Source organism: Syngnathus acus, chromosome 10 (genome assembly GCF_901709675.1).
Source record: "Syngnathus acus chromosome 10, fSynAcu1.2, whole genome shotgun sequence".
NCBI lineage: Eukaryota > Metazoa > Chordata > Actinopteri > Syngnathiformes > Syngnathidae > Syngnathus > Syngnathus acus.
In genome coordinates this window covers 5,122,192-5,137,868 of record NC_051095.1, presented here as the reverse complement: position 1 = coordinate 5,137,868, position 15,677 = coordinate 5,122,192, and the positions used below count along the sequence as shown (strand labels likewise).

Genomic DNA, 15,677 nt, shown 5'->3' with positions numbered 1-15,677 from the left:
TGTGTTTTTTCTAATCTGGAAGAATTTATCGCAAAACAGCGATGTGAGCTTAATGAGTCGGAAACTCATTAGTTGGGGAGCTGGTCGTGCCGTCGTCTTTTGTTTATCACTGGGTTTATTTTCTCGAATCGCAATGGGCATTTTGGCAGTTATGGAAGAACAATTAAATAAAAAAAAATCACATTTAGTCATTTAAATTTATAAATTGCGTTTCTAATTTCGATTTAAGTTAATATTTTAAATTTTTTGAAATATATTTAAAATAAACTGACAGAAAAAGTATTTGCCCTTCAAACTTATTTTATTGATGTACTCAATTGTGTGTGTGTGTATGTGTGTGTGTGTGGGGGAGGAGATTGGGACTCAATACCAAAATATTAACAAAACAAAATATGTACATCCTCTTTAAAGACTAAAGTTCCAACAAAAGAAAACAACTCAACCCAAATCAAGTTAGACTTCACGACTTCAATGAATATCCTCACGATCAAAACAAATTCAACAGGCACCAACACAAATGGGAGGAAACTCGAAGCAAGAATAACAAAGATATTCATAATGCATATATCACACGCTGTTGTCTATTAGTTTGTCATCAACTGCTAACATCCAATCAATGACAACTACGTCGTTCTCACCGCTCAAGTGGAGGAAGCCATTATACACTGACGACAGGTCCATATATGCATCACGCAATAGTACATATTCGTAGATAAGTGAATATGAATCAACAAAAAGATAATCAGAGTTCCAAAGTGTGGTTTGTAAGACAATTTTTACACATATCTAGAAGGGTTATACAGAAAACAAAATCAAAATCTCCAATAGATCTTTTTCCCCCACTTTTTTTTTTTTTTTTGACAAGACTATTTTACAGAACAAACCAATGACTAATTAAATGTACCGTAAACACCTCATCTGGCAAACTAAGGAAGGATTTCCACTTGGGGCATCCCAAAAATTTAAAGTATCAAACTCAAAGCACAAGCTGGCCAAATAGCCCCTCCAAAATCTTATTTACATACTTAACTTAGCTTTCTTTTCCTCTTTCAATATTTAAAAAAAAGCAAAAACAAAGCCTTTTTGAATCAGGAGTGCGACTGGACCTGGCAGGTCCACCACACTACGCCGGCCGGGAAAGGCTGGCGAAAGGCTCAACTACAAAGACGGCAAACGGCGAGCGTTTATGCCGTAAATCTCTCCTGCTGCAAACTTTCTCATAAAGTTTCAAAGCATCATAAGATGTCATATGAAGATATTTCGCAAAGACAAAATATTTTTTTGATCATCATTTATCTTCCAGGTCCTGTAAAAAGTTTCTCCGAATTTCTCTTTTTATAAAAATAGACGCTTTTTAAACCCACATCAAAGAGGTTCGGAGCTCTTTGGCAAGGTACTTGCTTTAAGAATTTTTTTGTCTTTTCATCCATTAGACAGTAAGCGCAGACAAAACAGAGAACATTGAAAAGTTAGACAAGCAAAAGAAAAAAAAAAACGTTTGGAAAAATTAGCTGTAGCGAAACGAGAACTGAACCAAGCGAAACGAGAACAGAATCACAACAATACGGAACGACGAGAGCACAAAACCAAAGTGCTCACGGAAAAGAAAGTGATGTGACGGGCGCGACCGTGCGCGGCGCTTACGCTTTGTGGGTCTTATTTGTCTTGAACGACACCTGCAGCACGCGGTCGCCCAGGCGGTAGCCGTTCAAGCTGCCGATGGCCACGGCCGCCTCGTCGTAGTTGGTCATTGTGACAAAGCCGAAGCCTTTGCACTTGTTTGTGTTGAAGTCGCGAATGACCTTGACGTTGGTGACGGCCCCGAAGGGCCCAAACATTTGCCACAGGATGCTCTCGTCGGCGTCGGGAGCCAGGTTGTACACGAAGATGCACCAGCCGCTGCTGTGACCCGGGATGTTGATGCCCGCCAGGCTGGTCACCCCGTCGATGGCCATGGCCGAGAACCTGCTGTGACAAAACACAAACGCTGCTCGGTCAACTCAACCCAAAGAAGGAAAAAAAAAAAAAAGTGGACATGTTGGGCAGCAACTTTATGTTGTATGGCTCTCGCACTAAAAATTCAAAGAAAATATTGATAAACACAGTTTTACAGTTTTGAGGAAACCAAAATTCAAAAGCGCTCAGAAAATATGGGGGCAACTTTCAGGCGGTGTCGCGCGAGATGAGTTGCTCCACTTAGCCTTGTGCGAAACATCCAGCGTGACAGGTGCGCGCATCGCCGTCAAGGCGAGAACTTGTTCGGAAGGACGGCTCGGAAAGGGTGGGAGTGGGGAGAAGGGGGCCTGTTCTATTGTCGGTGCCCTCGGCCACCGGCGCATCCTGAAAGAGGTCTGATGCAAGAGACATGAAAAGGCAATGGGGCCGTCCATAAAAGATCAAGGTGAGCTAGCCCAGTACGCGTACAGTGTATGCGGGGCCGGCGCAACGCTCTGCAATAGTGGCCCAGAAAAGCGCAAAGCCGCCCAGTACTGACATGTTGGGACACGATGCGCCGTGCTCAAAAGCCACGAGACATTTTGCTCATACCCTCGCAGCGCCCGGAGCAATATTCATGAGTCCATTTCATGGCTATCATTGCTTCGTGACTGTAAGTACATAATGTCAAACGATGCTATTTTGAAGTGAATGTTTTACGGTTTGTGAATTTTGTGCTAGTTCTACTCTTGGTGTTTATAGTTTCGTTTTCTCGCAAACTGTAATGCTGCAGGCCAAATTCACTTTTTTTTTTTTTTTAATACGTCACTCTTATGAAATAGTTCAACCACATTTTGTTGGAAGCCAAATTGACCCTTTTTAGGGGGTCCACGATTTGTCATTTTCAGTGACCTGCTTACACAGGTTAATGTTGTGCATCATTACTCAGAGGTCGAGAACAGAACTAGATTTTCAAGGGCTCGTAAAATGAACAGAAAACTAAATATGAGAGTAAAAAGCCACAAACCTTTTCACGCCATAGGCCATATTGAGCAGGTTGTCCAGCCTGAAAACATAAGATGAGCAGAGATGAGCGCATCACCGTCTGTCCATCCATGCAGACTTCATTTAATAACAAATTTAATAAAATTGTTTAAAAATAATTTTAACTGAAAAATGTGAAAGTCCAGAATTAATGGAAACTCATAAAAAATGGGAAGCAAATATGCGTTTGAGGAGAAACAAAATAAGGTGAATGTTAAGCAGCATTTTTGTCCATTTTAAAAACAAATACACAAAACGTTAAACAGTGCAAACTTTGAGCAAGACACTTCCGAAATTCCAAGCATGTTAGGTGCTGGCGTCTGACCCAGCAACAGATTCACTTTTTTGTTGGTTTGCTCAAGCGCAGATAAATGCTACTTAACACTAAAGTCAGCTTTTCTGCAGTGGGTGCTAAAATGCACACGCGGTACTTCACATTCCTCATGGTATGCTTAAAAGCATTTCCATCATTTTAATGTCTCCCCTTAACGTTTCTGGTGCATTTCGTCGTCATTCTAGCACTAACGGTAAAAGCAAAAACCACGGTTAAATTGCGTTTTTCTGCATGTTAGTAGTGCTGGGTGAAAGATAAAAAAATATATATATCAGTTTGACTCGTCAAATGATGGTGATGGGTTGCGTACGTGAATGAGAGGCTCCCTTTGAGATGACACCCAGTGACTGACTGAGGAAATGAATGATTGTTGTCATTTGAAATGTGTTTGGCTGTGCCCCTTTTACCTGAAGCGTTGTGCCTGCTGTGCGAGTGGTCCCGGGTACCTTCGATTGGGCGAGTGGTACAGCTGCGACAACAGCGCCTGGTTGCTCTTCTGGCTGGGGTTGTTGGCAAACTTGACCGTGATGGGCTCGGCGGCACCGGGCGGTTTCTGACAGTGAAGGCCCTTGATGGCCTCCTCGGCCTCCACCCGCCGGTCAAAGCGGATGAAGCCGACACCTCTGGAAAGACCTGTGGCACAACACATTGGTCATTGATGACGCAAAACAAAAAGCACATGAACCCTACTTAACATTGTTATGGTTAGTTTACAGTGATTTTAAGAAAAATATCACAGAGTTCTTGTTATTAAGCTTGGTTCCATTTGGTCTACTTCTTGACTACACAGGAGCCTTGCAGCATTTTGAAACCAGGGAAAATAGTTTGGTAAAATACATTTGAGTAAGTACGTTAAAAAATAAAAATAAATAGACAGTTGTATACCGCCAGGAAGCAGATTTTCTTCATGGATCTTTAAAATCGAGTTTTGGAAAATGGCGCACGTTCATTTGGATGGCCTCGGTTATTCTTTTTGATACAACTGCAAGCGAATTCGTCAGGACGGAACATATGCAATATGCGTGGCTAAGGGAATCCCGGATTTGCCAAACGTCCTGATGTTTATTCGAGTGGGGCGTCTTCCACACGGCAGTCGCTCTAAAAATGCATTTTGTTTCTCTCCGCGGCGCATGACTCGCTCCAGTGGCACTGACGCACCCGAGCCCCGCTACTTTACACCCATTTCATATTCTACCCACTCCATGCATATTTATGAACATGTCGGGTGGAAAATTGCATTTTGGTATCTCGCACCGATACACCCGTGATGCATTTTGCAGGGCCCCGCTGTGTCATTTGGTTCCGTCTCTTTGGGGGACAAAACGATAAAAGGGAAATGGTTTTGAGAAAACCCCATTAAAGTTGATGCGAGTATGCAGTCAACTCATACGCCTACTTGTGGAATTAACGGCGCCTATGCTGCGCTGTCCAAACGCCCGTCGTCTTCTTAAGTCATCATGCAGCGAGCGCTCAGCTTGATAGCAAGCAGCAGCATGATGGAAGAATTCCAAAAGCTCAGAGGAAATGAAAATAAAAAAGAGGAGCCGCCATCGCATCCGACTCACCGGTCACCTGGTCCACCAGAATGCGTGAGGTGATGATGCGGCCATACTGCGAGAAGAGCTGCTCCAGTTCCGCCTGAGTCATGGTCTTCGGCAAGCCGCTGACGTACAAATTTGCATCTCGGATGGAAGCGGAGCTCGGACGTGCGTAGGACACCTAAGGGGTAGACAGACAGCCTTGAGCGCTAGTGCATCTCATTTTGTAAGATCCCCTAAAAGGTCATCGTAAATCAACGAAGGCCAATAAGTGCAGCTAGGGAAAATCATCCCAGCTCCGTTCACATGCTTTTAAAGCCATGTTGTCTATTTTTACTCTACTCTTTGGACCGGTTCCATGAGAAGTTAAAATGAAAACGTTTGGAAACTGCAACTTTGAAACTGAAGGTCATGGCGCACCTTGGGCTCTGCGACATCACTTTTAGTCACCAGCAGGTGGCGGTACAAATAAAAAGGGCTGGTGGATTTTTCTGCTTCATTCTTCTATAATATTGATTAGAATGCTAAGTTCTGTCAAGTGGGAGCGCATCGAACATATGACAGCAAAGACAATGTTTGATTTTACTTCCACTTTAAGGCTAAGATATGTTTGTGGTATTTTTACAGCGTAACCTAAACAGGCAGAAATATTTTTTGGCGGACAAGCCTTTTGCATCCATGCCCACTGTGCATAATTAATCATTTGGCAACAGAATGCATTTATGTATACAGCTATGAAATAAAACAGTACATTTGCTTGCTTGAAATGAACTGCTTTCATAGCTCCTTCTGCATGCGTTGGTAAGATATGTCAAGGTGGTCTTCAGTGAGAGCCCCCACCCTCACCTTCAGGCACTGCAGCTTTGTCATAGCCGCTTTTGCTCCACCCTACTTTCCCTTATTCTTTCCTCCCAGGCAGCATATGGAAAGCGCGACGGTTACGCCGCCGCCACACCTGCCGCCGGATGAATGCTAATGGCCGCCACCTCCCTGTAAATGCATACTGCCGCTTGTACAGCACATGAAACCATAGAAACTGTTCTGCTCCGCTCATGTGCCCGGATTAACAATATGCTCTCTTCCCAGGGAGCCTGTTTTTTTTTTTTTTTCCCTCCAGTCTCGTTATGCCACTGCTCCACTCCTCAACGCTAACTAGATTTTGGAGACATGTTACCTTGATGGTCTTGGTCTGAAGTCTCAGGCCATTCAAGGTGTTGATGGCTTTTTCCGCATCCTTAGGTTCCACGTAGTTGACAAATCCATAGCCGAGGCTCTGCCCTGCAAGCGCCAAATCACACTTGCTTGTTCACCGTACATTTGTACAGTAGAAAACAAAACAAAAACAATTGTCATATTGTGAGCATTTCAAAATTACAAACGGCTGCTCCCCAACTGTCACCTTAATTCACGATTTAACGTGACGAGATTTAACACTATGATTCGAGTCAATACAGTCCAAGTCAAAACTTGCTTATGTAATCCTTAACGCAAACAAATTTGGACATTCAAGTTTATCAATAGGTAGGTTTGTGAAATTCAGGTTCTTAACAACTGTAACTACCCGAAAGCTTTTTGTAGTGAAATTTTAGGATGAAGACAAATTTCATGACAAATTCACCTACTCTAAACTTTTTAATGTTCATGTCTTTTTTTTTTTTTTTTACACTATTGCTTTCTGTGACGTTCCCAGTCTCAAGGTCTGTTGCAACCTGCAGATGACAGCCGAAGCACAGCGGCCACTTCCCTCTGAGAAGACGCCATTTGAAGCCTCGCAATGGTGAGCTTGCCGAGTCATCAGCAGGTTGCAACAGAGACACTGCAAGAGGCACACAAAAGGCACGCAAGTCCTCAGAAATTCACAGAAATCAAACACCTGTAGTGAATTTTACCGTTTGACCTCCAAACGTTTACACGAGGTCAAGTCAAGTTGACGTGTAAATGGTTCGAGTGCATAAGCGGTTCAGGGAGTCGCTTGGAAAACTCCCAGATCGAAATGAGCTTACCTGTTATTTTGTCTCGGACAAGCTTGCAGGACTCTATCTCTCCAATGCTCCCGAACAAGCTCTTGAGCTCGTCCTGGGCCATGTTCTGAGGCAGGTAGTTGACGATCAGGTTGGTCTTGCTATCCTCCAGGCTACCCGGCTCCACGGGCGAGGAACAGTTGTTGATGCTCGACGGCCCGTTGCTATTGTTACACGTGGGCCCGTTGGACAGCTGCGTTTCCATGGCTGCTATCACCTGCTAAAAACGGGCCAGAGGAGAAGAGTCATGGAAAAGGACAGATTCCATCATTCATACATCCATGACGTCAAGCAGGTGAAGCTACACCGCTAACGCGACTTCCGCACAATCGGCGATAAACAGGAAAGTTTGCGAGAAGCGCTAACATGAGGCCAGAACAACAAAGGAGCGGCACACACCCCGGTCCAAGGCTCGGAGGCCCACGAGCCACTTCTAAGCAGAGAGGCCACATCGCACAGTCTGACTGCCATGTTAGCGTAGAGATGACTTCTGAAATGTTGACACAAAATCATGTTAGAGCAAAGGCAACATTCCACGGCCAACGCGCGCCAACACCCGACCAGGCACCATCATTTTGACAACCAAAATAAATAAAATATCCTGGACAATAAGCGGCATCCAAGCGTTGGCGGCCAGCCACACAGTTCTGACACGCAGCTTATAAGCAAGAAGAGGAAGCAGGGAAGGTCCCCCAACAGTCAGTAGTCACTCCCACGGAAAAGAAAAATATATGCCTGAGACAATTGTCTGCTCTGTTTCTGTGTCGTGCTTGCTAAACAAGCAGTTGTTTAGCATTAGCATGCTAATTTGCATTGGTAGATGCACCATTGTGACACCAGCTACACTTGAGGAATCAGTTTGATATTACCAAGAGAATTCAAATTTGCGAAGAAATACGACCAATTTATTAGGGCTCGATCAATATGGATTTCTTGAGTCTAATTCCAATATTTGGCAGAATAATTAAATAACTGTTTTTGGTCCCTTAAGGCTTACAACAACAAATTATAGTCAGAACCTTTATTATTTGTCAAACTTGACGAGAGGAATTAAAGTTAAATAGCATGCAGAAAAACATTGAGCCATGAGTTTATCAAAGCGGATTTTGCTGTACAAGCAAAATCTTATACTCGGCAGTGGCGTTCCACTGCGCCAACTGGTACTCCGCCATTGTTGTAAATGTGGTAGGTGTTGGGGCGCGGTCATGCGGTCAATGTCTCAGGGAAGATGCGTCGTTGAATGGAGTCACAGCTCCAACTCGTGGACAAAAAGGCACGAGGACAACGTTGTGAGCGAAAATTGATCAGCGAATACTAAAACATGCGTTTCATCTGCATTACTCAGGCCCAGTAAGATTATTGTAAAAAGGGGCTCGTGGCCATTTAATCTGTCGGGCGCTATTTCCCCCCCCAAGATTTATCGAATCAAATTTGGACATTGTGGTCGACAAAAGAGGCAGGCAAAAGCACATATTGTCGCTTCAATCTGTGGCTGGTGCATATTCCACCTTTCATTCTCAGCGCAAAAGCACAAACACTGGCCAGCGTCCCGCTTGCAGGCACAAATATTTCATTAGATAAACACTTGGATGGGAAATCTTGGCGAGACGCAACACCGCCAGGCACTGACTGTGTGCCAGCCAGCCAGCCAGCCAGACAGACAGACGTTTGACGGAGGAGAGAAACACTGTCAAGTGCAAGCAATTAGCGGAATCAAATTTTAGGAATGGCCTGGAAATGGAAGAAAAAGGTGCTCGGGTAAATGTTTCTTTGTGCTCATCTATCCCTTACTGTACATAGTGTCCCCCCCCCCCCCCCACGATAACTCCAGTACGAATAGTCCTGCTCCTGTTTGTAAACATTTAAGCTCCATAACGGAGCGTTTGTGACTAAGCGGCGAACTCGTTAAAGCGCGACCTCAAGGCAAACTGTGAGCTCAGCGTGCGCTGATGCGACCCAGCACTTGAAGCGAGGGAGGCACGAATCCTCCGCCGAGGACACGATTGACCGAGCGTGCGTGACGAGCTGCCGCACGGCATGTCCGTCCTTGGGAAAAAAAAAAAAAAAAAAAGGAGGGGGGGAGAGAAAAAACCCCCCCCACAAGTGATGATTCAAAATATCTTCACAGTGGAGGCACATGCAACACCCGCGGCAATTGGCTCGACTTGACTTTTCGTGTGACATTGCGACTTACTTCAGAAAAGGGAATTTTATGAGACCAAACCAGGAATTTACAAAAACTTCTTGGGGTTTTAAGGCTCTTGTGTTTATCATTTGCAAAATAAAGCCCTCTAAACTTCAAATGGAAATGGAACCAAACATTTCCAGCAAACCTTCCTTGAAACATTGTGACCTTAGTCTCAAAAATCAAGCGCACCTAAATGACTGTCCTTTCTACAACACAAACACAGCTCTGTCCAAACAGGAAAGTAGTACAGTTATAAGGCACACCTTGACTGTGACAAGCTTCGTATTGTGAGAGAGAGCCAAGTTAAGCCTGGGTTGTTACGGAGAGTTTTGGCCGCATGTGCCTACACACTGAAGATGCACATGGAAATCAATTAATGCCATATCTTTAAAAGCAAAGGTCTAGGAGTTTGAAATGATATTGAAATGTTGTCCAATATCTATATCTATCTATTGGGGCATAAATTAGTGAGGAGTGCTGTTTAGACAAATCGACATAGGTTAGAGCAGGAGTGTCCAACACTGGTCCTCAAGGGCCACCGTTCTTCCTGCTACAACACCTGATTCAAATCATCAGCCCATCCTAGCAAGCTCTGAACAAGCTCCTGATTTATTGCAGTGTGTTGCAGCAAGGAGACATGAAGATCAGGACCTTGAGGACAGCGTTTAGACACCATTGGATAGAGTAGCCATGTAGCTTTCTATGCAATATTTTAAAAAGGCCATTTTAATCCAATGACAGATCCGGTCGCCCTTAATGAATTAAGTACACTTTCTCCCACTTCATCAAAATCGCCTTGGTGCCTCATACACACTCACTGCACATTAGATCCATCCATCCATCCATCCATCCTCAAGGATGTCACGTGGTTGCCTTACAATAAAGTCGCCTCATTTACAGTACCAGTAGACAAATACATTAAAACAATGAACTCCTCCCAATGTTCCACTTAAATGCAGAGAAACGCCTGGAACAATCAACACAGAGACCAGCTACTTTACCTACGATTTTATTTTTAAAACAAGTTTGATTCAAACATAATGATGAAAGGCTCCATGATATACATTTTATACATTTTTCTAAAAAGCCGAACGGCTACAACAGTTCACAAGACTTCGAAGCACCAAGCTTAATTGCGCTGCAGCGCAACACCTGCGAGCTGCTCACACGCATGCGCCAACTTGTTAAAAAAAGCAAGTCACGTTTAAACTCACCTTTAATTTATTAGCATTTTATTCGACAAGCGTGCAATGGGCACACTTTGGAAGGAGAAATGTATGTCATGTGTTAAAACGACAGCAAAATGAATTTCCAGCTAGGGTGTGCATTCATTCCTCTTTTCAAAACCTACACGCACACTCACGGGAGCCGACCATCTACAGTATTTTTCCTCTAGAAACCTCCAATGAAGAGAGCGGTGCGGACTACTGAAATAATATGTAATATACTGAAATATCGAGAATATCAAAAGTATGCATGGAGCACAACGAGCCGGTGGGCCTTTCGCCACAAATGGGGGACACCGGTAACGAGGAAGCTTCCTCCCTATTAGCTAACAACGAGGCTAACAACTCGCTCGCAACACTGCTCCGCCAAAACTTTTCACGAAGTTCGGCCATATCTGAAACTTTTTTTGAGGGGGAGAGCACCAATTCGACACTAGCACGCAATGGCGTCTTACCGTTAAGTGTTGAAGCGACGTGGCTTGTTAAATGTCTGTTCTCATGGAACTTTGCGGTCTTCGTGAGGGCGAATAGGGGGCGGTGGTGTGGTCGCAGCCGGCATAAGTAAACTAATCGGGGCCTCGGCCAATCAGAAAGGGCGCAGCGTCGACCCGGAAATGGTATGACTTGATTGGGCGCAGGTGTACTCGATAAATCCAATGGACGTTACACAATGGAAAAATTTATCAAACAATTCAATAAATAATACAAATTAGACCATCACAGCTCACTAGTACCGAGGGGGAATTGAATTACAAATTCCTTTTACAGGCAGGTTGTATTGGCATTGATACGTGAAATAAATTGCACCCAAGGGGATATTTATGATAAAAAAAAAAAAACAAGTTCCACGGACCGTGTCCCGCATTTGGGGGAGAGAAAGACAAAAGACAATACCACCAATAAACAGTCTTCGCTGCTGTGAAGGCTACGTTATAGAGCTCATTCATGCATTAAGCAATCCATACACCCATCCTTCTCTGGTCTGTCCCGTCGGATCGAGGGACCTTGAACGCGTCACGCGGCGTTCACATGCAACCAGAGATGGTCCGCCGTTGAAAGACAGCCACAAGACAACGTGCAAAGAACATCATCTTACCGTTTTTATAAATGAAAGTTACGGACGTCCAAGTAGCCAATGGTATATATAAAATATAAATATTTTAAAGTTCAAACATAAAAAGAAACACAAACGACATAAAATGAGGATGGGGAAATAAAATATTTATTAAATCAAAACACACAAATGACTTCCTTGCAGGAACAAAATGAGAAGGGGTCGGAAGGGAAAAGGGAAGGTGGGGCACAGAAATAAAAAGGAATCAAATAAGTAAAAAAAAAAAAAAAAAAAAAAGGAGAAGCCCCTGGCTCGTGCCTGTCTCGCGCTTTTACAGGTGGGCCACACAAACAGGCGACATTTCTGAGTGCCAAGCGGCGCACGGAGGAGCTCGTCTTTAAAAGGAACATAGTGCTGCCGGCGAATATATACAGCCGTATCACAGCTCGCTCGCTCGCGCTCTCTCTCTTTCTCGCCCGCCCCCCTCCCTCCCTTTTCAACATACACATACACTGGACGCGGAAGTATACTCTCCATCCTTCCAACCAGACGCACGCACGCGCTTTCCGCGATTGGCTCCGAGCCGCCATAAGGCGCCATTGGTCGGCGCTGCTGTCACTCATCAACCTTCGCTGCCCTCCGAGGTGGGCGTTCATGGTGTTCTGTCACCCCCAAGTCAATATAAAATATGCAAAGTGATTTTCTTTTAGGGGTGAGTGCACAGAATCATGGTAAAGTAATTTTTTATGTAATTTTTTAAGGGGGGGGGATGTCAGGGTGCACACAACTATGTTCATGCTTGCATCAGTTCAGCGAGCATTTCTTTTGTTAGATTTATAGATTTGGGAATGGGCGGGTACAGAAACCCGGCTCGATATCAGGCCGATATCAGGAATGTTATCGGGCTGATACCAGCCTTATTTTAAGATATTGGGTACTCGTGGAGGCTTCCGATACCAGCTACCTAATACTTAAAAGCCACCTTCGTTTCTGTAAATGCCTAGATTATTTCCCCAAATTAGGTTTAATCCTTACAGAATGTTTACAACTAAAAAATTCCCAGAATTTTGCAAGCCCTGCAGACATTTCCAAAAATAAACTGAAAAAAATAGGACGTGTCAGATATTTCGGCAACCTTTACAATGCGCGAGCGATAAATTGCGCCGGAGTATGTTTAACGCCGCCTCACACAAAAGAACTTGACTAGTGCGGCCGCAAATAAATACATACTGAAAAGTAGGGCGGAATGAGTCAGATGTTTTAGCAGCCATAATGGAAACTTTTCTGGTGTTGAGCTCAAAGCGCACAAAGCTTGACAGTTAGTTGCCCGTCACAACGTTGGAGAGGACAAGAGAAAATCGCTTTTCAATTTTCCGCCTGGGAACCTTAACAAGAGACCTTGAGGATAATCCCCACCGGTCTTTCTTTTCCCGCCAGCCAATCATACTTGCTGCGTGCGATTACAGGGAGGACTCAATTAACGTACACCCGACAGGGGGGACACTTCAATCACGGAGGCAAACATTGGCCAACATCGCTTTCGTGACCTGTAACCGATGGGGCGTCTTAGCTCCATTGATTGTGTTCAACGAGTTTAGGTCCTGTCTGGATTCGTCTGAATCTCCAAAATCGCTTCCACATTTTTAAGACAAGTTCCCTCCTGATGACAAAACAATGAGATTTAAAATCTGCCTTCGTTGTCAAAATTCAAAAGACAATTATTTTCACTTTACAGAGACCTGAATTCATATTGGACAATTCGCTTTAAAGATGACCTTTACCAAGATTTGTGCTTTGGTATTTAAAGTGTAGCCATTGATTTAAATTTGATCAGAAATGCCATGTTTTCTCTGCAGAAAACAAAAAACGGGAGCCCGGAGCTGCTTTCCAGTATTCCGCTACAGTCAAGTAGGTCAAGGCGACAAGCTTGACTGATTCCCCCACTCGACTGTTCTTTCACCTGTTTGACACAAATTCACCGCAGACGCATGGCGCGGAAACTCGGAAGGTTTATTTGACTCTTCCTGCTCCTTCACATGGCTTCTGAAGAAATCTAATAGCCGTATTTCCCATGAGAGAACAAATACGAAGACCTATATAATACCTCCAATTCATCCCTTACCCTAACCTTTACTAAACAGTGACCCTCACACCTAACCTACCCAAAGCGCCTTCAAATGGCACTTTCAAAGTCTCTCGAGAATAACACAATAACCCCTCCGCAAAAAAGAACCGCCTAATGTGAATGGACTGTGCCACTAGGAGGCGCAAGAGCCTACTCTCAGGTGAGTTCAATTCAAAAGGCAAAGCTAATTTTAGCGCGTGAGTCACGTCTGTTTTATGGAGGTGTTTTCACACAATGTAACCTTTCTGACGTGTCGCCGCTAACTTATTTGCCAACTGGCAGAAAAAGAATGAGCTGGAACACGGTTAAAAAAAAACAACTATTAATTATTCAACATTTGAGCAGCTAACCCCTAAAAGCTAAAAGCTGCGTCTAGACACAAGATTATTAGTCATGCGTGACTTGATGTATTAGATTTTATCGTAGCGATACTGTACTGCGCAAACACATCTTCGTATCGTTCAACTTTTCTCTACCGCAAAACTTGTTCAAAATCCTATTTGAAATTTACATGCGTGTTTCCCACTATTTTACGATACTGGAAAGCAGGGGTGTCAAACTCATTTTTGTCGCAGGCCGCATCGTAATCATAGTTTCCTTCGGAGGGCCATTATGACTGTCAGCGCCTTATACGCAACAAACTGATAACTAGTTTTGAAATCACAAACTAATCAAAACTGTTTTTTAAAAAGATGAATGGTAATAAAAAATTGCTAGCAATTTCTCTATTTTTCAAAAGTCAAGGCAATTTGTCATTTTAGTATTGACACAAAGTCCATGGAAAATTTGTCTTTGCGGGCCACATAAAATGATGTGGCGGGCCGTATCTGGCCCCCGGGCCTTGGGTTTGACACCCACCTATGCTGTATAGTGTGTGGTTTGTGTAATGCCGTCGGTCGTAGCCTAGAACACTACTGCATGAAGCACACATTTCAGCTGCTCAGGCTGCTGCACTGCGCAGGAACAGGCACTCTCCCTCCAGATGGCGGCAAGAAAGTCAATACCCACTCGTGTCGCAGTCACTAAAACAAGTGGCGCTCATCTCTCTGGCAAACAGACGCTCCCCAGAGAAGATGAAAAATCCCGTGCAGGATTGGGGGAAAAAAAAAGTGTGGGATTTAAAAACCAAAAAAAAAACCCAGGATCAAATAAATTCTTCAGCTAGCTGCGTAGTTAGTTTTTGTTTTTAGAGCTTTTATTTTTAGATCATTTTTTATTTTGTTTATCTTAGATTTCGTATTAGTTTTAGTTATTTAATATGTGGACAACTACAACACGAAACTAAATTCTCAAACAACTAGCCATGACAAAATAACTACATTTAAAATGAGCTAATATTAGTTGACAAAGAATTTTTTTTTTTTTCTATAAACGTAAGATACAGTTTCAGTTGGCTTTCCTTTTTTTAAAAGCATTTTTTTTTTAATCTGAGTTTGGGTTACTTCATAAGTGTTTCTTTAACTGTAATATGAATAATGACTCATGTTGGCCGATCCCATGGTGCTGCCAGATAGTCATTTCCAAGGATGTTTGCTTTAAAGGAAAAAGAACAGGATTTGTTTTTCATACCCTGCGTGTTAAACATCAAACAGGGGCGCTTCCCTGTATCACTACTCGAGAATGTTAAAATGATCTTAAGGGTACATTCAGCATGACTGCATGAAAGAGTCAAGCTTAAATGCAGTTTTTTTTTTTTTTTACTCAAAATCTAAGCTAAACTCAATTGAACTTAAGCAGTGGTTCATTTGCGTACAACTTAAAGGCTCACGCGTATCCCAAGCGGTATTCGTAGCACACTTTGAGAGTAATTGCCCTCCATGAATCAAATAAATAAAAAATGAATTCATTTTTTAAAAACGTGGGTGTAATTGCAAAGGGGGTGCGGCTGCAAATGACCGTCAATATGCCTGCTCGCAGTGTTGATTGACAACAAAGCTAATTTGCAATAGTCAGAGCACCCCACCCTCTTTATCTCTCCGTCTCACTTCTCCATCATGGTGGAGACGCCATGCACGCACACGCACACCCTCCTCTGGGAGGCCCACTGATCTCTAGTGCACATCCTGAAGAATTAATGACTCCTAATGTAGCAGTTAATGCAGGAAAGGCGGAACATCCATCATAACTGACAATTTAATGGCGCTTTCACAGACGGGACGCTCACAACGCTTCGATATTCCTCTTTCGGCTTTTGCACACGCATGCCGGGTGA

General features: G+C 43.6%; 1 protein-coding gene across 8 annotated transcripts; it reads right to left on the bottom strand.

Moving 5' to 3' along the window:
* Window positions 1-453: 453 nt before the first annotated feature.
* Window positions 454-11,769, bottom strand: elavl2 (ELAV like neuron-specific RNA binding protein 2). 8 transcript variants are annotated; one of them, XM_037262090.1, is made up of 8 exons: window positions 11,383-11,769; window positions 7,272-7,362; window positions 6,855-7,092; window positions 6,026-6,129; window positions 4,879-5,032; window positions 3,760-3,946; window positions 2,963-3,001; window positions 454-1,965 (listed from the first exon to the last, which is right to left on the bottom strand). In XM_037262090.1, exons 2-8 carry the CDS (start codon window positions 7,341-7,343, stop codon window positions 1,641-1,643), a joined length of 1,119 nt encoding a protein of 372 aa, XP_037117985.1. In that variant the 5' UTR covers window positions 7,344-7,362; window positions 11,383-11,769; the 3' UTR covers window positions 454-1,640. The 8 variants fall into 8 exon arrangements, with proteins under 8 accessions (XP_037117985.1, XP_037117983.1, XP_037117984.1 ...); XM_037262088.1 differs by having other exon boundaries at window positions 3,721-3,946; window positions 6,855-7,089; XM_037262089.1 differs by having other exon boundaries at window positions 454-1,968; window positions 11,383-11,768.
* Between the last annotated feature and the right edge of the window lie 3,908 nt (window positions 11,770-15,677).

Excerpts from the sequence above, each read along its gene's own strand:
- elavl2 (XM_037262084.1), bottom strand. The coding sequence starts at position 7,343 with ATGGCAGTCAGACTGTGCGATGTGGCCTCTCTGCTTAGAAGTGGCTCG. Across the intron at positions 6,130-6,854 it reads TGTCCGAGACAAAATAACAG|GGCAGAGCCTCGGCTATGGA; the intron begins GTAAGCTCATTT and ends TGGCGCTTGCAG. Across the intron at positions 5,033-6,025 it reads TTCAGACCAAGACCATCAAG|GTGTCCTACGCACGTCCGAG; the intron begins GTAACATGTCTC and ends TCTACCCCTTAG.